General features: G+C 31.0%; 1 protein-coding gene across 2 annotated transcripts; it reads left to right on the top strand.

Moving 5' to 3' along the window:
- The first annotated feature begins 1,372 nt into the window (after positions 1-1,372).
- On the top strand, positions 1,373-8,965 carry LOC129319575 (chorismate synthase, chloroplastic-like). 2 transcript variants are annotated; one of them, XM_054964682.1, is made up of 14 exons: positions 1,373-1,581; positions 2,000-2,150; positions 2,287-2,363; positions 2,445-2,503; positions 3,040-3,123; positions 3,249-3,341; positions 4,258-4,338; positions 4,851-4,982; positions 6,221-6,323; positions 6,468-6,562; positions 6,667-6,732; positions 7,668-7,752; positions 8,269-8,426; positions 8,634-8,965. In XM_054964682.1, exons 1-13 carry the CDS (start codon positions 1,455-1,457, stop codon positions 8,412-8,414), a joined length of 1,299 nt encoding a protein of 432 aa, XP_054820657.1. In that variant the 5' UTR covers positions 1,373-1,454; the 3' UTR covers positions 8,415-8,426; positions 8,634-8,965. The 2 variants fall into 2 exon arrangements, with proteins under 2 accessions (XP_054820657.1, XP_054820651.1); XM_054964676.1 differs by lacking the exon at positions 8,634-8,965 and having other exon boundaries at positions 1,374-1,581; positions 8,269-8,521.
- The last annotated feature ends 16,969 nt before the right edge of the window (positions 8,966-25,934 follow it).

Below are 25,934 nucleotides of genomic sequence, written 5' to 3'. Positions count from 1 at the left end.
TAAATAAAATATTGAATACTTATACTTTAAAATAATTTAGCCATCCACCATATTTATGCATACCAAATGCTCAAAAAGCTATTGGGCCACCAAACCAAATGACATGGAAGGTTATAGCAGCTCCTCACCTACCCACCCAAAACTTAACAAAGCCGAACCACACAACTTTGACCAGCGATCATGCTAATGATCAATTCTAATAACGTCAACCGACCTTTTTATTTTTTAAATGGCTTCCTGGTTTGGTGGTGCAGGGAATAAAATGAGAAACAAGAATAAAAACTTTTAAAGAAAATTACTTTTGTTTGAATAATACCAAATTGAAAGGATTGCAAGGGTATAAATAAATTTAAAAATAACGAGCTTATTATATTTAATTTTTTTTAGCAATTTAAGAAAATTAACATAAAAAGATGAAACTTGTTGCAACTGAAAACTGTAATTTGTGGAAATGAGAATCTGGTCACAGAGCAAAATTTTGGGATGAAAGAGTTGGAGGTATAAACATAAAAGTTATGAATAGAGCCGATTTCAATGAAGAAAAGCTAGACATGCATCTAGGATTTGAGTCCAACCAAAAGATTTCTCCCTTCAATATTTAAATAAATTATATTTTTAATAAATTAATTAATTATTTTTCTTATTTTATATTTATTTTTGTTTACTATGATATGTGTATTAAAATAATTTTATTAATTAGACTTTTAGTTGAGAATATTTCTTAAAAATCATTAATTATAAATCTAAAGATCCAAAATGCTTACAGTTTTTACCATCTCACCTAAAAAAATGTAATATTTTTTACTAAGTAGTATTGCTTATAGGACCCCACACAACTTTTAGAAGAAAAAAATGACAATAAAATCTCTTAAAATATATAAATAATAATTTAATCTCTTAAAATATTATAATTCTTCTATAGTCTTTGAAAATTTTCTATTATTAATGAATTTATATAAATTATCAATTTATCCTTCTTGAAAATAAATTATACACAAATTTTGTTTAAATATTCATAATTTTTTTATATTATTAATAATACAATAACAAATCATAACTTCACGTATTAATTCATTATTTACTGTTGTATTATTGCAAATATAAAAAAAAGTTGTGCATATTAAAACAAAACTTATAAATCATTTATTTTTAATAAAATAATTTAATAATTTATATAAATTTATTAATGATAAAAAAGTCACTAAAAATTTTAAAAAAATTATGACATGTTGAGAGATTAAATTATTATTTACATATTTTAAAAGATTATTATTATTATTTAAAAAAAAAAAACCAGAGCCAGGCAGACGAGTTGCTTGAGGCAGGGTAGGTGAGAACTGATTTTCCTATAATTACACCTTTTGCCCTTCAACCTCTCAACAACCTTGTTTTCCCTCTACTCTTCCTTCCTCCCGTTCATCTTCTTCCTCTCTCCTTTGATCCACTATAATCTAATGGCTTCCTCCATCTCTTCCAAGCCATTCCTATCCGGTGCTTTTTCTTCCTTCAATTCGGATGGCCGTTATCTTTCCTCCGCCGTGGTTCAAATCTCTGTTCGCCCTGGCACTCCCAAGAGACTGCGTGAGTTCTCTCTCCCTCTCTTCTCTCCATCTTAAATTTCGATTTTTATTTTTCGAATCTGTTTATTCCCGTCGCAGTATTTTCTTCTTCTTCTTGTTTTTTTTTTTTTAAAATTGAAAGTGTAAGTAGTTGAAGTGAGGATAGTTTGGGCTTATTCGCATGTTGCTTTGTCATTAGTGACAGTTTTTTTCTATATGTGATTGCTTTATAAACTTTACATAAAACGTGAAAAAGAAATGCTGTATATATGAATTTGAAGGATTTACATAATTAACAATGCCAGGTATCCTACCTGGTTACTGTCGTAATTTCTTCCATATTTACGGAAAATGAGAGTTTCAGAACTTGTGGAATTGTTAAATGCTAAACTCGATGGATCATATAAAATATTTTGTACTGATGCCTGTGATAATTACAGAGATACAGGCAGCAGGTAGTACCTATGGAAATTATTTTCGTGTGACAACATATGGAGAATCTCATGGAGGAGGTGTTGGTTGCGTAATTGATGGATGCCCTCCTCGTCTACCACTATCTGAAGCGGACATGCAAGTGGATCTTGATAGGAGGTATTTGCCAACTGGATTTTTTGACTAATACTTCTCCTGCATAGCGAATTTAGCAGTAATGAGTAATTATTGGTTATGCTTTCTTGTGATTCGAAATGTCTTCTAACTAATAAATTTACCAACTTTTTGTTTATAGGAGGCCAGGTCAGAGCCGAATTACTACTCCCAGAAAAGAGACTGATACGTGTAAAATATTTTCAGGAGTTTCTGAAGGTCAGTCTTCATTCCAATCATCATTAACTGAGAAGTTCATGATACACGTAAATTATCTGAAAGATAATGTGTGCACTGTAGGAGTTACTACTGGAACGCCAATTCATGTATTTGTTCCCAACACTGATCAGAGAGGACATGTGAGTATCTAATGCTAAAGCTAATTTCATATTTCTTTGAGAAGTATTTAATAATGAAAAGGAAAAAGGCTATGGGCCTTCCCCCCCCTTCTGTACTTTAAGTGAGTGTTCGACATATGCACTGTGAATGGCCTTTTATAATGGCATTTCAATTTATAAAAGAAACTTTGGATGGTTGGGAACTTGTGTGGACGAACATATAGAAAAGTTTCTATTATATGAAAACTCTTCCGTATGCTTTAGTTGTACAATCATTGAAATATTTGAGAGCTTTCTAGAGTAGTTTTCATAAGATGGAAGAGCATATTAAACTCTTCTCTGGCACTCACTTGTCTGCACGTGACTAAGCAAAATCATTTTAGATATATATTTGATAAATTTATGACAGTTAACTTTTGTAATCCTCATAAATCATTTTTACTTGTAATGGTAGCAATAATGTTCTATGATTATTACTAACAAGTTCACACAAAGTAATATTCAATGTATTTTTCCCTGCTTGAAGTTTTTCCCCCATTGTATCATCTCATTGTCAGGATTATAGTGAGATGTCATTAGCTTATAGACCGTCACATGCAGATGCCACTTATGATATGAAGTACGGTGTGCGATCAGTGCAGGTACTAAGTTTTGTAATGGGATGTCATGGCAGCAGTGGCATTCTATGTCAATTTAGTGATGAGTGAGATGTTTTATTCCATGAAATTTTCATTAAGCTCATGCTTGTGACCTCCTCACATTTAAGGGAGGTGGTAGATCTTCTGCAAGGGAAACCATTGGAAGAGTTGCTTCTGGTGCTGTTGCTAAGAAAATCCTTAAGGAGTTTTCTGGAACTGAGGTGCGTTGCCTGTTTATGTAATTGAGTAGTTCTAGTGTTAAACTTGTGTTTTATTGTGATGTGCATCATGGGATGGATATATTCAGGCATGTGTGTGCTTTTCAATTTTCTGTTTTTGTCATGTTTTAAGTTGGCTACACATGCAAATTGTTTTATTTTTGTTTTGTATTTTAGAAGACAGTAAATGGAGTCAGACACTCTACGAAATGAATTTAGGATAAAGATAAGGACTCTAGTAATTCCCTAGCATTCATTGCAATCACCACAAATGATCTAGAACTATCTTATACTATGACTGATATGTAAGATACAGGCCTCAAGAAGTTTGACCATGGAGCTTAGGAAGACCCCTTAGGCCCCTATCGGGGCACATATATTATATATATTGTTTCCTTTGTTGTGTCATGCACAACTGCTATAGCTGTGATGTATTATTCTAGATGGCATGCAGTCAGTAGTGTTCAATAACAATAAAGTATGATTTCCTCTCATAATGGCATGCAGCATCTGTTGCTAGTGATTACGAACTGATGTTTATGGCTGCATTACTGACTGCCCTTGTTTTGAATCTTCTTATATTGCTCGTTACAATGAAGTGGTATTTTTCTTTTTATTAATATTTTCTTCCTCTTTATTGTTTCTTACTTCCTTTATGTATTTCCACTTGTTGAAATTATAATTTTCTGAATATCAGATCAGAACTTGCTTGAGCTAGTTTTTCTAGATGTCTCTTATAATATTTCATCTCTATCAATTTAATTTTTAACATTATGCCAGCTTTTGTTCTACTTAAAGAACTGTTATTCAATCAGAGCAAGCTTATCACTGCTAGACTTATGTGCTTTTATCCTTTTTCTTCTTTCCAATCTGCAATTTCTTTAGCAAGATCCTTGACTAAAGGTTTTTTATGACTCAGGTTCTTGCTTATGTCTCTCAAGTTCACAAGGTTGTTCTTCCTGAGGACCTAATTGATCATGACACTCTGACACTTGAACAGGTATCAAAGTTAATATGCATGTAATATACTTATTAGTTTTCTCATTGTGCTATTTGAAGTAGGTTCTGTTTTAAAACGTGTTGATGCTCCCACCCCCCCCCCCCAAAAAAAAACAAGTGTGGAAAATTTCTATGTTTAGTGATTTACCAAACCTTGTGAAGAAGCCCATCCTCACCTATTTTATTAATTTAGAAAGGAGCTTTCCAATATGCAGTCTTTGCTAGAATGTGTTTTGCAATTTGTGCCTATCTAGCGTCACTACATTGCAAAGCATATTGACTGCCATCCCTTCTTTGTGGAAATTTCTTCGTCAGCACAGTAATTTTACTTTTCAAGAACCTAATTCCATCATTGGCATTCTGATGCTGAAATCAACGAACATTTTTTTTTTTCTGGATGAAAATTGGCTGATCATCACAGTAATGAAATAATATATACATATATATTTCTTTATGGTTGTTTGTTATTTTTTAATTGTGAAATTGTTTGCCACTTATTGGAGATTGGTCCAGATTGAAAGTAACATTGTCCGATGCCCCAACCCAGAATATGCAGAGAAGATGATAGCTGCTGTTGATGCTGTCCGGGTGAAAGGTGATTCTGTTGGTGGAGTTGTAACATGCATTGTGAGGAATTGCCCACGTGTAAGTATCTCTTCATATTTTCTATCAAGGCCTCAAGCGAAATGTCTGAGCAAGCTAATTAGTAGGATTTCAAGCATAGTTAAACTGTTAATAAAAATAAATAAATATCTTTAAGAAAATTTAGGATTTTTTTGTCAAGCTGATGTTCTGGGCTTACATTGTTTAGTTTGAAATTAAACACCTATGGTCTTGGTTGATAATTGATTTGGAAATCCATAAATTTCTGGCATGTGACTAAAAACCTTTGAAAAGTCTGGAATAAAATGGAATTCGGGCCTGAATTGCACCTCGACTTGCTATGCCTATAGCCATCTTGCACTAGCAGAACTTAAGATCCTTCCTTCCATTTGTGGCATGTTTTGTTACCCCTAATAGAAATGAAGTTATGATTGCCTAATCCCTTGACATTGATAGGACCCTCTATTCTAACAAGCTTTAAACAAGCAAAAACCAGAAAAATACACTTCAAATGGGACTGAAAATACTGTTACTGAATATCTAAATTGGATTACAAGAGAAATAATGATTCAAGTTAATCTCATCTCCCTCATAAGCTCATACACTTAAATTACAGTTACAGAGAAACAGCAAAAAATACACCCACAGAACAGAATCACAAAACATAAGCTGCTCACTCACTCGTAACACCCACTAGGCAGAAAGATCAAAGGATGAAGCAAACACAAGCCACTCAATAATGCACACTAAAATATAAAAATAAAATGATGAAGAAAGGTGATCTTCTCGAACCCCAATCTGGCTTTCGAGAGGCTAGAACTCTCCTCACTTGACCGCCATTTTCCAAAATACTCCACAACCTCCATCTACATGAACATACATATTTAAAGAGCCCAAAAGTAGGTTGCCCCTGTCAAAACACTACCTAGTTTCACCCCACTACTTTTCTGCCTCAATTGGTCCTTAGCCATTGGATTTTCCTTGAAACCAATAGTCCCATCTTTTCTGCCCTTTTGCCATTCTTTTATGTTTCCTTTTGTGAGCTTTGACATTGACAAGTGATGGGGTCTTATCAGACATCTTCTGGCCCTAATATTTGGTATTTTAGTAACTTGCATGATTCTGAAATGTCCTTGCATTGATGTGTTTGTTTTCTTGCATGTCTGACACCTTATAAGAATTATCTTTTCAAACTTAAGACTTTGTTTCCAATGTTGTGTCATATCATTAAATTTATCTTTTATTTTTCCCCATGGAGAACTGACATAACTATTTATCAGGGGCTTGGTTCACCTGTATTTGACAAACTTGAAGCTGAACTGGCTAAAGCTATCATGTCACTGCCTGCGACGAAGGGCTTCCAGTTTGGCAGTGGGTTTGCAGGTTGCTCAACTTGCTTATATATCGCTCTTATTTCTTTTGTCCTTTTAAGATTACAGACTTATCTAAATGAATAGACATTAGTTTAGTAATTTCCTTCAGTGCTCGTATCATAGGCATTCTGATGGCTTAATGGAACCATTACAGGTACTTTTTTAACTGGCAGTGAACACAATGATGAGTTTTATGTAGATGAACAAGGAAAGATGAGAACAAGAACTAACCGCTCAGGTGGCATTCAGGTATGTCTTATGTTCTATAACTTCTTGGGTGTTTCTTTGTCTGCAATATGATGTTCATGTAATAATATATGCCTTGCTAATATATTATCTGTATTGACAATTAGGGTGGAATTTCCAATGGCGAGATCATAAACATGAGAGTAGCTTTCAAGCCAACATCTACCATTGGAGTAAGCCAAATATTTGTTTTTTCTGTACTTGTGAATCTAGTCTCACTCACCTCACTCGCATTGAAGTGCAAACTCATACTTAAAACATAAATGTGCACAAGGCTATTAGAAGGGAGAGTTAGTTGAAAGCGGTTGGGGTCAGTGTAGCTTGATAGCACCTCTTTACTACCATGCATCTAGGGTTGATGGATTAGCATCTTGATTTAAGCATCACAGACGATGATTTTAAACCTCACAGCTATATACTACGTAGCAGCTTCAAATATTATAAAATGCTGTAAAGAATAAGCTGACAATGCCATTATTTTTAATGTTTTGTTGAACAATTTGGATTTGATTGGATGGACTTGTACAAGTAAAACAGAAAGTTAACGAAACAAAAATATCGGCAAAGAATAAAAGTAGGCATCAAAAGCATAATGCCTTGAAGCGCTTTAAGCTGATTTTACCATACAGAAAAACTTAATGTAGTAAAATAAGTGATTTTTGTGTTTTAAATGGGAGTATTAAGGTATGCTTCTGACTAGCATGGTTGTGCGTCCAAGCACTGTCTGTAGTTCACTATACAGGCACACAATTGTTTTGATTAATATCTTTCAAATTACATTTATATGGTAAATATAGTGTTGTGAAAGTGTCGAACCATGCTTTTGACTTGCTAAGAGAAAATACCACGTTAGAAGAGTTTGTAATTTTCTCTGTCAATACATTGATTTACTCAATACTGTTCCCTAGCGATGAGTTCATAACTTATATTGTAGACGAAATAAATGAAGTGACCACAGCCTATAGGCAATAAAATGGAAACGAAAGAAGCCATTTCTACCCCTTCTTCCTTCCCCATTTTTTTAGCTGATTGAGTGGTTTGTTCAATATATCATTTTACTGTCCTTAACATGTGATAGAAAATGTGACACCTTTTGCCACTTGCGCAGAAAAAACAGCATACGGTGACCAGAGATAAGAAAGAAACAGAGCTAATAGCCCGTGGTCGCCATGATCCTTGTGTTGTCCCTAGAGGTAAATAACTGTCTTCCTTGTTTCGTCTTTCCGGTCTACGCTTTAATTTTTTATCTTGAGATTATATACATTTTAGTTTCTAAACCTTTTTTCCATTATCAATTTAATTCCTGAATTTTGATTTAGTACAATTTAATTCTTGTAGTTTATTGAGTTCAGAAATTATGAGGACTACGTTGTACCAAATCAAGAAACTATAAAGACTGAGTTGTTTTGAGTCAAAGTTCATGGATTGAATCAATAGTTGAGAAAAAAGTTCAAGGACTAAAAGTCATACTTCCTTTTATTTTTCTATATATTTATTAAAGCTGTCAAGACAGGTTTGCTGAAAGGTGAATTATCACATGATTTGAAAGGGAAAATAAATTTGTTTAGTGACAACTCTCTTCTATGGACAAACTAATAGACAGGATGATTAGGATTTGTAACATGGCATATTTTCACCTTTTGTTTACACCACTCTCGCTTGGAGAAAAAGCACTTTCTGATACATTTTTTAATTGACTGTTAATGCAGCTGTACCCATGGTAGAAGCCATGGTAGCTTTGGTTCTTGCGGATCAATTGATGGCACAATATGCTCAGTGTAATCTGTTTCGTGTCAACCCTGACTTGCAAGAACCATTATTGCCCGTGTTAGAGCCGGCCGAAGTACCTTTTTGAAAGAAGATGAAGGCAAGTGTACCATAAATTAAATTTCAGTGCTGGTCAGTAGTATTTAGTTATGAAAGAAATTTCTTTCAGTGTGAGACTTACGCAAGTTCTCGGAATTTCTCTCTCTTCAAGGCTTTTTTTTTTTTCTCTTTCTTTTTGCGTAAACAACAGGGGGTTTAGTTTTGGTTGTGCTATGTCATTCATGTTGAATGTATTTTGCTCATCCAGGTCATAATAAACGACTAGATTTCCATGGTTGCTAAATGTGTCAAGGAGCTTGTGATTCTTATATCCAGTCCTCGTGTTTATATTTGTAGTGAAAGCGAACATGATGTCAAAAATTCGATTTCAACATGCATCGGACGTGTGGTATTATATGGGGTTTTAACACTATTGTGTTTGGTTTCAGTTTATAGTTGATCATATATCACATACTATACAAGCATAGGGGAAAAAGTGGAAGTTACTCGCATGTGTAATTAATATCTTTTGTTCTTTATATATATATATATATATATATATAATGACTGCTCGACCATAATATGAATATATTATTATCCTTCATTGCAAGAAATTAACGTTAGCAAGTATTAGGCCTTCGCCAACATTGAATATAAAACTATGCTTTTCGGTGCACATGATTAGTTAGTTGATAAGGATGAATTTCACTTTAGTTTTGGACGCCGCACATCTTCCAAACCGACTAAATTCAGAGCCTCTGATGTCGTATTGTAAGCAATAATTTCATCTGGCAAATGCGTACTTATATTCTCTTCATGACCCGAGGACCTGCACTTATATTCTTCTGGATTTACTCCCTCCTGTCCTATCCACAATATTTGACATTTTTTATAACCCTTGTTTGGTTTAAATATAAAATATTAAGTAATTTTTATGATTGTTTTTCTAATTTTACTCTTATTTTATTTATTATTTATTTTAAAAAAATTCAGTGACATTTCAATTATTATTATCAAGACATTTATATAGAAATTTAATGAGAATGTAATTAAAAAAAATATATATTTTTAAATGTTAAGGCTTCAATTTATTTTTTCTTTGGAAAGCCATGGAATAGTTACCATGCCAATGTCTTATGAACCAGAGGGAGTTTATCGGATCATTTCTAAGTTCAACAAATGGTTCAATTTAGAAGGATTACGATGTTAATTAAAACGTTTATTTTGATAAGACATCAATATCAATTATAACAAAAAAATGCGTGTTGTCACTTATACGCATAGAAAGCTTACTTGCCAAATAATGAAGAATTCCATACACATCTTTCAATTAGTTTATGCATCATTCATGCATGATGATGGACGTTTCCAATATAAACACTAAAATATTTGTGATCACATCCATCTAATCAACCTAATCCTAGTGATCAATTTTTTTTAATTAAATTACAACTGCCAACCCAATTAGATACTGTGATCTCTTAGGTTGGAATCCACCAATTAGATACTAGTCTCAACATATAAAGCCAATTAGTCACTGGTTAAGCATATAAGATTTTGTTTTTAATAATTTATGTAGATACTAATTTGATCTGTCAAATCCTTTTCATTGATTTAAAATTGGTTTCCTTCCGCAATGGTCCGATTGACAAGGATATAATTCATAACTTTTTTATGAAGATCTAATTCATATATTCTTTTTGATTGATTTAAAATTGATTCTCTTTGGCAACAGTCTGATTGGCAAGGATACAATCCATACTTTTACAAGTATGAGAATTCAAATCATGTTACTAATATGGTAATAAAAAGCCTAAGAATTTGGTGAAAAATAATTTTGTTGTTGTAAACAACAGAGAGTGCATGTCTAGTGTGAAAACGAAAGATTAATAACTTGGAAAATTCAGACGTACTAAAGATCAAGAAAAATGATGATGATGATCGATCTCATAACATTGAAAGTTGAACTATATATGTGATAACAATAACAAACCCAACAACAATATCTTACAAACACGGCACGTAATCGCTCAACCCCACTGGTCCATTGTCATTCTTTTGGTCCTCATGATTAATCAACAATCCCTCTATGCATTATAAAAGTAAAACTATAACCATATATATTCCATTCTTTTCGTTACTTATTTATCAGAAATATTTTTAAATCTTCTTCTCACTAAATTTTATTTCTAAATAATCTTAAAGACCATCATATTTTTAAAGCAATACATTCCATTTTTTTTTAAAAAAATGTTTTGAATACCTTAATATAAGTTTAGAATCTTCACAATGCAAACAACCAACAAGGTCCGGCACGTTTGGTATATTTGGTAGATAGTTGAATCCCTGAAGCATGTTGCTAGATGTTCGATTTCTATGTGTATAAAAAGACATTATTATCAATGGAGTTGAATTTAATGGAAGAGGTTAATTTCTCACAAGTCATAATAAAATGAATTAAAGTTTGAATTTCTATAAAAGAAGTATCTATATTTAGTATGTAATTATATCATATCTCGAATATGATTGCTTCCAATAACTTACCTATATATATATATATATAGAAAGACAATGTTGAAAGAGGTAAACCCCACTTCTATGGTCTCTACTCCTTAAAAAATATTGTATATACCCTTGATATATAATATCCCAAAAAGAATCTTCATAGACAAAAATAATAATAACTCCATTCATAATGTGATTGTAGATGGTTATATTATTAAAATAAGCAAATTAAGGTATTAACAATGAGGCCTATTGATCCATGAATACTAAAGGATTGTGATACTATTTATCAATGAGATGTCATTATCTTTATCTAAAAGAGTTATTTTTGTTTTTAAACTTTTCTTGTAGGGTTTGGGGGTGTATTAAACTTAATTTTAAGTTATTTTTGCCCCTAAATTAAATTTTATGAAATGTTTTATATTTGGAATCAAATAAAACTCCTAAAGAAAAATCTTATAATAACAATTGACGGAATTATTTTGGATAAACTATTCATCACAATTTATGAATAAATTGATTTACTATATGTTTTATGTCTTATATCGATGACATATTACTAGAAGTTTTGCGTACTTTTGTTTGATTGATCACAATAAATTTTCACACACTCTAGATGACATGCTTTATCAAATATTTGTGGCTGACATTCATGACAAAATAGAATTTTATTTTTTTTTTTTGCGAAGATAAATACCATGAGGATTAGCTAAAGCTAATCCACGGGCGGTGATAGCAAAGATTGAAGGCTTGTCATGTCATTCTCAGCAATCAAAATCAAATCATTGAATAGTTAGCTTGAGGACTATAGAAAAGCCTTGGAGAGAAATTAGTCATTATCATTGTAATTACTATTAATTAATAAGAGCAAGTCATGTTTGGGACCCTATAAATGTCCTAATCCTACAAAGAATGATGATAATAGAGGAAGAATAGGTCTTTGTATCTGTTTATTTTGAAATACGTGTTTGAGTTTTATAACATGTAATCACGTTAAATAAAAATATTAAAAACATTTTTAAGTTAATCATGCATGATTCCATGTTGCCATTAGTAAGATCAGTTCATATAGTAAAAATTTAAATTAATTCAGACGAGTGGTAGTAATTAATATCGAAGATTTTTCCAGACACGGACATATAAAATAAAAAAGAGGAAGGATTGGCCTAAATGACAAGAACATAAGGCAAGGAATGAGTTTTATTATTTTTTTTTTTAAAAAGACAATACCAAAAAAAAAGGTGATAAAGGAGATTTCAATAATTATAAAAGTTTAAAGAGCTTAATATAACATAATAATAGAACAGGGAAGCTAGAATTGACAACCATAAAACCAAATAAAGACAATTAGGCATTATGGAGGTTGTGAAGCCTACCAAGCTAAGTATACCATTTAATATGACAACATATATAGAGGCTTTTTTTCCTTTTTTTTTTTTAATCTAAAAGTCTCAAGGATTTTTTTTGATTTTTTCATCATCTAAATCAAGTGTTATTATATAATTAATAACCTAAATTCAAGCTACTCATTATTGGATAAGTCATATGCTTTCTCATATTTGAATAAAACCCATTATTAAGAGGAAAATTTGTTTGGCAAAAAAAAACAGAGAGGAAAATTGTGTGCTCAATTTAAAAATATATACTTTGGCCAAAAAAAAAAGTTAAAAATATACATATTACTTATTCATTTTTTTTAAAAAATAAAATATCTTAAAAGTAAGAGAAAACAATATCATATATGATCCAAAGTCACAAAGTAACCACACACACATGAATATATAATCATATGTCAAAAAATACTTATAATTAGTAAAAATTATAACAACAGTATCTATGTGCGATATAAAATTTATAATAAATTGCGTTATTAATAAGCTATGAATAGTGTGACTTATCTCAATTTTAAACAAGTATATAGCTTATAATTTAATTTATTAAAGAAAATCAAAGAAGCACAAATTGAGTATCACATCAAGTATCACTTTAGCTTGGTGACTGTCTGGCCTAATAGTCCAATTCTTGCAAATTTGACTCTTGAAGTTTGATTCAACTCCACATGATTTAAAGTGATCAGTCTAAATTTTATTATGAGCTTAATTTAGCAAGATCAAACTAATTTATGAATTTATATATTAATTACTTTTCCCAAAAAATAATCTTGATTGAAGAAATATATGTTAGTTAGCTAGTAACTGTGGGTACGGAAAATATGATTATGGGCAAAAGAATATGACAAAAATGAAGCACACCCTCTATTATTTTGTTAGTAAACAAAGACTTAGCACCAGCATTCAGAGACTTCCAGCAAACCCTAATTAATGAACACACATATACATCTTAACTAATTTATAATTAAGAAGAGAATCTCAAGCTTTCACACCAGGAAAATATTCTCTCTAAAAATGCTGATAAATAATTTAAGTATGAATAATTGTGAGCTGCCGAACAAATGAAAGAAGAAAAGATGTGGATAATCTATATATAAACTTGATTTTGATATTATTTGTTAAGAATTGAAAGTAATTGTTGAAGAATACTATATATTAACTATTAACTCAAAATTTAAGAGTCTAATTTATTAATTATTTTCTTTTATTATATATTACTTATTAAATTTAATTTATTTTATGTGGACTTAATATGTTAGTTTAAGTTCACTTATATTTAAATAATCTAACAAGAAAGAGGGTATGAATACGTCTGATGAGTGTTTGATTAGTGGATATGGAGAGCAAATTAAGCAATGACTACTTGAAAGGACATGGGAAAATAAAAAAGTGGCTTTTTTTATTAATTTCTTTTGGGAATTATGACGGAAAGGAAGGATAAAAGACGAGATTAGAGGGCATGGGGTTTTTTGTTATTTTATGTTTAACTCAAAGGTTGACAAAAGCAATGGGACATTTCACATCAAATTCAAAGCTTTGCTACATTTTCACTGTGGAATATGCTTCAATTCTTTCTAATTGGTTTGTGTTCTCTTGCATGTGAACGCTTAGTAGGGTCATCATTATTTGCCTATTCATTCCTGTTCAACAAGGCAAAATGCTTGGTTTAGTTTATGTTTTAACAAGATGAGATGATTGACCATTACGTGTGTTTAATTTGAATGATATCATAATGTTTTTAATACAATTATCTAATCTCCAATATAATTATGAAGGGCTGTCAAATTCAATTCAAAGTAACTATTTTAATGTAAATTTTTTTTAAAAAATTACATTCAAGGATCATTTAAAAATATTATTTACAAACAAGGATCAATACAAATGAATTATTGTTAACAAAAGAACTTGATTTGTTTTTTTTTAATGAAACCTATTTTTAGTCCTTGTTTGTAAATAATTTTTAAATGATCCTTAAATGTGATTCTCTCAATTTTTTTTCATGCTATGAGAAATGAAACTAAATAACTAATTGGATTATTCCAACCAAAATTACCATCTTTTCCCCCCATCTTTTCCCCCAGAAATGAGGATTGGAGGTGTTAATAAAAGGGTAATATTGTAATTCCATTCCATGAATTACCCTCCCATTCCATTCCCTTAAAATTTTGGAGGGATGGGAAAAACATTATGCGGAACGGAATAATTTAGTGCATGTTCATATTGGAGTTTGGAAAACTAAAGTTTCCATAAATTCTAGTTTGTAAACAGCAGTTGAAATACAAGTTAGCTCCTATGCAATGATTTATGTTGTAGATTTTTTTTTCTTTGAAAAAATAGTTTGCAAGAAAGTAATGAGAGAACCTATTGGCATATCACATATAAAATCTACTTCAAGTAACATCCAAAGACATTATTCTTAAGAGCAATACCAATATAATTGATGGAGCTTTCCAAGATTAAAGGGAACCATCTTATAAAATGAATAAAGTGATAGAATAATAGAAATACTAAATAACTATTATCTTTTATAGGAAGAAATCTCATAAACATTGGACAATAAAATACCAATTAATGGCACCTTAATTCAAATAAGTAAAGTTTTGGATAATAATGAGATTTAAAATAAATAGAATTTAAAAGTAATTAATATTTATAATCAAAATGGTGATTCTGTTTGAAATATCATTAAATAATTAAAATATTCAGAATTCTCTACATATTTCAAAAGGGGGAAAAAACTTTGGAAAAATTTGCCTTATATCACTTCTCCTCTGAATCCATTTACTTGTTCAAATTTATACCTTTGTGTGGTGCACTTTACTTGTGCTGAATCCATTTCTTGCTCAAATTCAAGCCCGTCTGTGCACACATGCGCACTAAAGCCTCTGTACATTTGAGCAATATGATACACGTACACATACTATCCCTCATGTGTAAAAAAAAATATTATCATCTGAATTATTCACATAAATATATTATTTTGAATTTGATCTTTTGAACTATGAACCAAATATTGCTTGGTACATAGAGAAGTCGGTGAAGCATAATTCTATGAACCAACAATCTTTGAGCATATATTAGAGGTCTTACCAATTGGATTACCCCCACAATTTTTGCTATTACTAGAGGTTTTGCACTTTGATGACCGTGCACGCATTTGGTATTTTGAGAAATATTCTAGAGATGTTTTGCACTTTGATGACCGTGCACGCATTTGGTATTTTGAGAAATATTCTAGAGATGTCACCACCATTTCATAAGGGCAACCCACTCCATTTTTGTCCAAGTAATTTCATCAAAATATATTTGCAATGAACGTGCCTTTCATAAGGAATATTAAATCATTAAAAGCTTTGCCAGCCTCACCAACAATGCATTTTAGCACTTTCTTATACACTTAGGAGACAAAGTAATTTTAATGCTGGTAAAACTAATAAATAACTTATCTCTTACCCATGTGAACCTTTTTCATGTGATTACTAATAGCAAAAGTTGGTTACTATCATTGCTAGTTTTTTAAATTGGCTTAAATCTCATTTCTCTCAATGTTTATTTAATTTTATTTCTTTGTAGGGGGCTTAGTTAACGGATTCAAAAGATTTATACTTGATCTTCCATATTTGATTGAAAAAACCATATCTTTTAGTAGTTTGCCTTATAGTCTTATGCCTCAATTGAATATACCTACACTTGTGATTAAAGGTCTTATTTTCAACAATCAATTCTAGCTATTGCATAGTTTATGTCAATGTTTCTCTCAATATAATATTTACTAAGAAGTATTTTAACTACTTAACCCGCATGAATTATTAACCAACTCCAAAGTAATAAGCTCTAACTCACATAATATTTTATTGGCTATCAATAGATTTTATTCATCTAAAAATAAAATTTAACTAACATCATTATATTATTTTAATATAATAAAAATTTATTATACATGATACTAACAGTTATAACATCCCATAGAATAATAAACTCTACTTCCAGTATGGTTCTAATATTGTATTTGTTTTCATCACTACTTAAGGGTAATAAGCACTAGTAGATTTTCTCACATAAGTATGCAGTTCAATTAACAAAAATTCATGTATTTTATACAACATGAATCTACGATTCACAAGACCATAGTTTAAAAAAATTTTGTTTTTATTCATAGAATCATGACACATAAATTAAACAAATCATTATTCACAATTATGAATATTTATGCCAAGATAAATAGATTATGCACCATTTAAAATTATTTATCTAAACTAGATAAATGATTATATTTTCATATGCTTGTTTCAAGCCACCTAAAATTCACAAAGCCCCCACTTAAATTTTTCTCTCTAAACCACCAAAGAACTATCTTAACATTTATAAAAGGAGTCTAATAACGATACAACATATAATTAATTTTCTAGTGTAAAGCAAAATATTTCTGCTAGACTAATCCCTCCACACTTTAAAATATCTTAATCATCATATGAAAAAATATGTTCATGCTTTATCAATAATAATTCTAATTAATTATAATTAGAATCTCACTATATACACCTCCCCAATCTAATTAATTAGAATTCCTCATATTTTAAAAATCCACCATAAATCAATGTGTGCACACAACACCGGCAATTTAGATATTATTAATATAAATATGTGGATTGATCAAAAGTCATTTTCCAGCAACCGCAAATTCCACACAGCAAGAAGGTCACCGAAAACATCTCTCAATAAAGCCACATGACATATCAACACCAATATGACATTCCTCGACAGCAATTTCATAAGCAATGAGGCAATATCTAATATTTAAATCATCGATTCATCTCACGGTTGATGCTATGCTTTAAAAAAAGAAAGAAAGAAAGATGTCTCACCTCCTTATCATTTGTATAAATCCACTTAATTACAATTAGTCAATTTACGAAATCTTTATTCGAGCATGTTAAAAAACATGTCTGGTTTTAAATTAACTGAACAACGTTATAATTCAAAAAGGAACTATAAACTTAACATCTGAGCACACCCCGAGCGCGTTTAGGATTTCCAAACCCAACAAAACAGTTTAAATATAGATTATGTACCATTTAAAATTCATTTATCTAAACTAGATAAATGATATATTTTTATATGCTTGTTTCAAGCCACCTAAAATTCCACAAAGCCCCTACTTAAATTTTCTCTCTAAACCACTACAGAACTATGTTACCATTTATAAAAGGATCGAATAACATGATACAACATATAATTAAGTTTTCTAGTGTAAAGCAAAATATTTCTGCTAGATTGATCCCTCCACACTTTAAAATATCTTAATCATCATATCATATGAAAATATGTTCATGCTTTATCAATATAATTTTAATTAAATTATAATTAGAATCTCACTATATACACCTCCCATTCTAATTAAATTAGAATTCCTCATAATTTTAAAATCCACCATAATCAATGTGTGCACACAACACCGGCAATTTAGATATTATTAATAGTAATAGGTGGATTGATCAAAAAGTCATTTTCAGCAACCGCAAATTTCCACACAGCAAGAAGGTCCCGAAAACACTCTCAATAAAGCACATGACATATCAACACCAATATGACATTCCTCGACAGCAATTTCATAAGCAATGAGGCAATATTATAATATTTTAAATCATCGGGTCATCTCACGGGTTGATGCTATGCTTTAAAAAAAAGAAAAAAAGAAAAGAAAGATGTCTCACCTCCTTATCATTTGCATACATCCACTTAATTACAATTAGTCAATTTGCGAAAATCTTTATTCGAGCAGTTAAAAAACATGTCTGGTTTTAAATTAACTGAACAACGTTATATTCAAAAAGAACTATAACATTAACATCTGAGCGCACCCCGAGCGCGTTTTAGGATATTCCAAAACCAACAAAACAGTTTAAATTGCAGACCAGGCATCAATTCAACAGGCCAATTCAATTCCTTTTTTCCCATCAAGAACCCATTATTTATAATGGAGGTAATGCCATAATAATCATGGCTCGCCTTTACTGCATGCCCCAACCCTATATTCATACACCCACTATCATCTTCTTTCTTCCCACACAGATCCAACATCAATGTCATGGATTAAACATTTGTTCCAAAAGCTATGATCACATTATGTATGTATAAGCAAGCTTTAATTTCTCATGTCATGTCATATTCAAAATATGCAGCAACTAGTATTTGACTGAATGTAATACTCTATGTTAAGTTGTTAGAACTTTATTTCTGATTTCAATAGTTGCATAAATATATGTGAGGGTGCACGCGGGCGTCAGAATATGGTCTTTTGCTTCACTTTGGAGAAGTCATGTATAAACTCAAATCATGTATCATACACTTAGAAATTTGATAGCTGTGACACTCTTATTTTAATTCTTTAGCCACAAATATAATCTAATAACCAGAATCAAATAAAGCTAGATATTTGAACTTATCTCTTTTCTGTTTGTGATCAACCCGATGAATTTAGATATACCTTGCCAAAACACTTTGATCAGACCATCTAAATAGATCACACAAGCACGTTGACCAAAAGAACTTTATCAATAGGTGATTGCACTTAAGATTGTTGGCATATCTTGTAAAAAATTTGTTTCGAGTCATGCCAAGAATATTGTCCTTAAGATCAATTCTGACATAGTTGTTAAAGCTTCCTAAAATTAAGTGAAACCTTCCTATAAAACGAGTAGGGTGAAAAATAGTAGAAATACTTAATAAGTTTAGGAGAAACTTGAGGGGGAAAGATGAGGGTGCCTAAAAGCCCAGGAGAGTTCACTAGAACATGAGACAACTACTAGATTTTATAGGTAGAAATCTTATAACAATCGGCAATAAAACACCATTTAATAACACCTTAATTTAAAATAAATAACAATATACGTATCATAATAATGAGATTTAATATAGAATAAATAGACACTAAAAAATTAATATTTAAAATCAAAATGATAACTCTTTTTGAAATATCATTAAATAATTAAAATATCCAACAAAACCATGGTTTTGAATCAAAAGTTCAGACTTAACCATAGTTTTGGGACTAATTAAAGCCATTATTTGTCCTAACTCCTTTTCACAAGAAATTTTTTTTTCTCTCAATCAGCTTTTGAATTTGATAACCATGATTTTGCAAACCGAAAAGCTAAGTATGTGTTTGGTTTTGATTTGTCAAAAATCATTTGGTGAAAGTCCATTTGGTGAAAGTTAAATTTAGTGAAATTTAGTTATTGTAATGAAATTTTGTGTTGGATACCTTTTTTAAAAGTCAGTTTGATACACTGAAGTTGTTTGATTTGTGATAGTAAATGTGCTTTTGAATGTACAATTAATAACCAAGGCCATTAATTTATGATGATTTATAATTTTTATTATACAAATGTAATATATTTGAAATATTTAAACAATGTGATAAAGATTTTAAATAACATAAATTTTGATCTATAATGCTAAAAATTTGATATCCAGTTATTTGTATTTTTTTTAATTTGTAATTTTAAAAAATGTGACAAAGATTTGTAATTTTTATTATACATTAATGCTAAAAATTAATATAATTAATTATTTAATTTAAAATGCCAAAATGTAATGCCTAATTTTATTATTGAAATAATAATTATATTTTAATGAATTAACTCTGTTTTTAAATAAAAATAAGAGATTAAACTTGGGTAGTATGATCAAATAGCATTTTACTTTTCAAATCTACTTTTCTAAAGCTTTCAAATAATTATGTTTCAGAAATTCATTTTCAGTTACTGTTTGAATATACTTTCATGATATGTTTTTTTTACAATATATTCACCCAACACCATTTCAACTTTCTGGAAATAAAATTTTGCTTTCTGAATGTAAAAAAGAAAACCAAATGGACCTAAATCAAACATAGCCTTACTCTGTTGTAAAGTGGAATGAAGTTTGATTGTACACCAAGCAAATTTGCCTCATTTTGGAAGTCCATTTCCATTTCTTCTTCTTTTTTTTTTTGGGAGAATACAAAGGCTAGGATGAAACATGCATGAATAAACAAAACTAGGTTAGATTAAGCTGATAATAAACAACTCACTACTCCTTGGGAGTGAATCATCATCAGAAGAATCTCATAATAACTTATCTTGATTAGCTTGGTACAGTGAGCTAACTAATTAGCACAAGTGTTTTGCTTCTATGAAGATATATATGGTCTAGATGTACATGATGAGCTCTCTGATAGTTCTAATGTATTTGATTAGGAGGTGATCATCAGTGTACTCGTTTTGAATAAGCAGGATGACTTCTATCAAGTCACATTGAATGTTGACTTTAGCATGTTTTTCCTTGAGAGAGAGAGAGAGAGAAGAGACCTTCCTGGGATTTTATCGCAAGAGTGCTTAGGTGGAATCCAAGATTTTAGTCAATCTTTTTAGCCAATTAATTAATCTCATTTGTCCAGATGGGTGGAATTGAGATGGACAAAGACAAGGATCAAGCCAAATGTGAATGCGTTGCCATTTTCTTGCAACTTTTGAAGATAAATTGAGATTTCATACTTTGGGGTCCGACATTCCCACACTTTTCCTTTGATTATGGGGTGACACCATCTCCACTCCACTCTTCTTTTCCTTTGCTCTTTCTTTTATTTCTTTTGTCAACACGAATATGAATAACTTAACTTAAAGTAAATAATATTTAGAAGAAATTTGGATTAATTAATAGTAACACCAAAATTCTATCTAAAGGATTTTATCCTTAGGAGGAGTTAGGACCCACTTAAGTTCCATTTATCATCTACTCTCAAACGTGAGTGCAAAATAAAGGATTTGGAGATACAAATGTAAATATAAACAAATATTTAGTTACGTGGTTGGATTGCTTTGGCCTTATAATTGAATAATTGATTGGTACAATTTGTAGGATATACTCAAGAGAAGGAATTCGTGACACGTCTCCATCTACATAGATTTCCACATATGATGTACATAAGTGGTACAAAATGTTGGACGCTTGTCTTCATTACGTTACAACTACAAAGCACCTTACCCTTTTTATGTGAATTTTCCACCACCGCTTTTTCCTCAACGTTAGTGTGGACATTAAAATGGTAATTTTTTAAATCAATATTAAAAAGATGGGCGTGGATTGCTTCAACCAGAAGCTAATGAAACTGATCGTCAGGGAGAAAATTATAAATATTTTTGGTATAACTGTCTAAAATTCATTACTCCCTCTAATTTATAATATAAGGTACTGGTAATTATTTCACGATATCAAAAGAATAATAAATAAATGAATAATAAAGTTGAAAAAAAAATTATAAAAACTGTCAAATGGTTTTATTTTAAATGAAGTAAGACTTTTTAAAAAATAGCAAATATTATGAACACGAGGGAGTATATTGGCATAACGTAATATTTTAAGTTTTTTTTTTTGTAAGTTGCCAACCTAGTATTTCCGTATTTGAGGTATGATTTCCTTAAGGACGTTTAAAGTATTGGGAACTATTGGCTATTTCAAGAAGAGAGGGGCAAACTATGACGACTGAAAAATTAATATTTTCAAAAGAAAAATACATCCAGATCTCAATTCAGCTTTATTTTGATAATTTGATTGTAGTGTTTACTTTCTTTTCAATCTACTTCCTCCATCTTATATATAAAACATTTTTAATTGAATTATGCAAATCAATAAAAGTTAATTATTTACTTAAAAACATAACATATTACAATTTTGCCTTTATTATGTAAATAAAAAAATAAATTTCTTTTTTCAAAATAAATTTAAAAACTTTCGTTTTCTTTTCCAATGGAATAGTTCATTTATTAAAAAAAAAATATTACTAACATCCTCCTATATTTAAGGACAAACAATATTCTAAAAAACCTTTTATGTAGAAATGGAAGGAGTATCATTTATCAAATGGATTGTTGGCATGTGTGGCGTGCTGTTTAATATGATAAATTTCTAATTACCAATAAAAAAATAATTTAAAAGAAGTCAATACAAACAAAACTTCATCACAGTACAAATCATACCCATTAAAATCATCACTATTCACAAGCCACTGACTATTTACAAAAATGGTATAGTAACAATTGATCAATCAACAAATCCGATATTGTTTTATTACATTTCAAGCAATCAAGTTAAATAAGAAGAGCAAATGAAGAAGAATTGAAAGGATGATGAATACAACGTATAGAAGAGACTTCAGGTATGAATGCCAACAAATTAGTTCAAAAGTCCCTTTACCATTATTCAAAGACCATTCAAAACAATAATTTTATACATACACATACATACATATGGAGCTGTTTAAATAGGATGGAACAAGGGCAAGAGCCTTCGATGGCCCATCCATATGTCCCCATCAGATTCAGAAAAGGTCGCTCATAAATCTCTTTCGCCATTCTGTAATTATGTGTATTGAAGAATAAACACAATATAAAGTGCATTAAAAGTCAGAACGAACTTTGACTACGATGTCTAAAGTTTCATACATATCAACGTAAGCCCACCACCCAGACCCAGTACACGGGATTGGAAGTTCCTTTGAAGCAAAGATGAAACTGATAACATGTGTGTATATAACTATATATATAGATATATTAAAATGACAGATTTACAAAAAATATCCATGACAAAATAAAAACGAAAGACAGAACGGGTAGAATGCAATCCATGTTTGAAGCCTAGAGTCTGATATTGAAATTGAAATTTCCAATCTGAGGCGTGTTTGACCCTAAAAAGGCTACAAATGACATTGCTTTCTGCTTTGTGGATCATACTCGTGTTTGGCACTGTAGAAAAGGTATGAGTGGGAACCAGTGTTTGTTGTCTGGGGAACAAAGTATCCCACAAAGGTTACCCACCCCTTTTGATACTACTTGTCCTTTCCATTCACCTCCCTAACCTTCTCTGTCTATTTTCACTTGAAAAGTAAAGCTGCTATATTATAATTATACTACCTCCTCTCTTCTTTTCTGTTTTTGATTTCTCTACTACTCCTTTTTTTCCCTTCCTAATATCTGTGTATACCTGCAAGAAAGTGGACTTCAATATCAAAACTTGTCACGTTTAATTTAATACAATGCCAACCATCATAAAACAAAGCAAGTATGTCTACAAGACCCAACATTAGGCATGTTAGCCATTGATGATAGTCACCGTCAATTCAATATAATCCCATTCATGCATGCATTAAATGAACGTGTAGATTTGAGATATGTTAAGTGACACACACATTCATGTTCTTTTTGAATAAATGAATGAGTAAAAACAGTTTGATTTGAGTCGATGTGATGCGTTATCCGTCGAGAGCAAGGACCAAACAAGAAGACATACACGGCGATACAAAACCTTGCAAAACCGTATTGTGGTTGATGGAGCACTAAACAAGAACTCCAAGGAAGTCAAGGAGCAGGTGTGGGAATGATTGGAATATGGTCTCGTGATCAACTTTCTCTTCTTTTATGACCCCTGAGAGGGGCCACTTTTACCCTCTCACCTCATTACAATCACAAAAGAAGATCTTCAATCTAATCTTTTTCGCTTTTTGTTAATTTATATATTTAAAAGAATCATGTACCAGGCCTGTGATGCTCTGTTTTACTTTCATTGCTCACTCACTCACTAAATTCTAGCCAAAGTTCCATGCCCGACACCCTTTTCGGAAATCTACGTATATATCCTTTATTTACCGAAAAAATTATGCAATTAAGAAGTTTCTTATATGGGGCGCACCGAAAAAGAATAAGGAAACAAAATATTTTAAGAGATGCTTAACTTATTAAATTATGGAGATTCACTTGTGTGTGTGAATTACAGAAGAAAAAGCATGCCGTCTATAACAGTTCATAAATTATTGAATGGACCAGGTTCAGTGTTCTTCAAAGAAACAAAGGATTAGACATTTACATTGTGCGTAAGGGAGAGAGGGATGCAGCCATATCCAGAATGAGCTTAACTGCTTAAGTGGCAGTGGGACCAAGACTAGAGATGAATGATTTCGGCCATCAAGATTTCGGTCAAAGTTACAATTTGTATCTTAAAAGAAAGGGAAAGGAATACAAAAAATATGTAATTATGTAATTGTGCAATGGTTCCTTGCGTTAGATTTATTTTATTATTTTTTATTAATAAAAATTTCGACATTCGTTTATATTTATATCTGTATTCTCTTTTTACTTTTCCATGTAATAGTTCTCAGTATGGATGAGAATTCTCTTATTTGAACATTTTTTAGGACAGTACCTTGAGAGGCGTGCCACCGGATTATGGGTTAAAAAATATGTCGAGTGTACTTTCCAAAAATAAATTTCCAGGCTTCCCTGGACCAGATATTTACACGATTGTCTTTGCTATGAATTCTAGATAAACTTACATTTGTACTATTTTCCGTAATAAATAGTAGTATTTTAATTAATTTAACATAATTAGCTAGTATCAGACTTTGTTTTTGTCTATCCCTTCTATTACTTTTTTATGTGGTCCTATTTCTTTATTAAATTTAATAATATAGGATCCATAATTTCTTAACCACCATGCAAATTGCATTCTAGATCTAGTTATTACAAGAAAAGCCCCTTTCAGGACACAAATAATGTATGCTAAGGGGATGCCCTCAAATCCTCAATAATTCCTACAAAATAGTATTTGATATAATAAGTTTGACCATCAGCATAATCCCTTTCTTCTGAATTAAATTACCAGAATGTGCCCTCCCAAACTAAGAGTGAGAGTGTCGGTGGGTCGGCAAACCAATTCATCTCTTTAGCTATATTTTAGACATATAGCAACAATAACAGTAAGCCTCCTGCCGTCTTGTAAGGTTTGTTCTACTGAACAAAAAGAAAAGGACAAGACAGTGCCCTCAAGTACACAGAAAATAACAAAATTAACACCTGTTCCTGATAAAGTTCTTTACTAGTCAGTAAATTGCATTCAAGCAGAATTTTGAGTTTTTATTTTTTCAAGGGCAATCACACAGTGGCTGAAGAGACCAATTTTTCTGTAGTTTGACCAGTTCAACATCCTACCATCATGTCTCCATGGCTCCTTTAGGTGCAAGGAAAGAGAATAATTTTATCTTTTTTTTTTTTTTTTTATTGTCTATTATATTTTTACAACAACTGTTTGAAAAAAAAATTATCATTTTTTAAGAGAGGTCCCCCCCCCCTCATGTTCTTGTTTTTTACCAATCAGTATGGCAACCTTTTTTTCTCGGGTAATTCTCATGTTCTTTTTTTTTTTTTTTTTGTACCAATCAGGTATGGCAACCTTTTTTCTCGGGTAAAATAGCTTGGTCACCTTTATCTAAAGAACAGGCAAATGGGTAGGCAACTCGAAGGGCATTAGTTCAGTTGGTCCACCAATTTGCAAGTAACTGATGAAATGGCTGAACTACCTCTTAAAACTTGATAATGGGAAACCACAAGGATTTAACTTCTTAGGCCTTAGTTATAAGGGATTTGATACCATGTCATCTCAAAAAATCAAAACATAAAATTGAAAGTCCATTTATAATTATATTATAATCTTTTGCTAGACCCATGAAAAGAACAATGAGATAAGAAAAGAGTAACACCAAACACTGCTTGAGGGTATGTTTTGTTGTGTATTAAACAATTAAATAATAAAGTTCAAGGGAATGCTTGGTTGCGTTTTAAAATTCACATATCAAACCAGAA

The sequence above is a fragment of the Prosopis cineraria genome, unplaced genomic scaffold, assembly GCF_029017545.1.
Source record: "Prosopis cineraria cultivar Desert tree isolate PC_DT_omini unplaced genomic scaffold, ASM2901754v1 PC1, whole genome shotgun sequence".
Lineage (NCBI taxonomy): Eukaryota > Viridiplantae > Streptophyta > Magnoliopsida > Fabales > Fabaceae > Prosopis > Prosopis cineraria.
This window is presented reverse-complemented; position numbering and strand designations above follow the sequence as displayed.

What these genes read in the sequence shown, in the direction of transcription:
- LOC129319575 (XM_054964682.1), top strand. Translation starts at nt 1,455, where the DNA reads ATGGCTTCCTCCATCTCTTCCAAGCCATTCCTATCCGGTGCTTTTTCT. An exon ending in GTTTGGCAGTGGGTTTGCAG is followed by an intron (nt 6,324 to 6,467) that starts GTTGCTCAACTT and finishes GAACCATTACAG; the next exon opens with GTACTTTTTTAACTGGCAGT. An exon ending in AGCCAACATCTACCATTGGA is followed by an intron (nt 6,733 to 7,667) that starts GTAAGCCAAATA and finishes CCACTTGCGCAG; the next exon opens with AAAAAACAGCATACGGTGAC.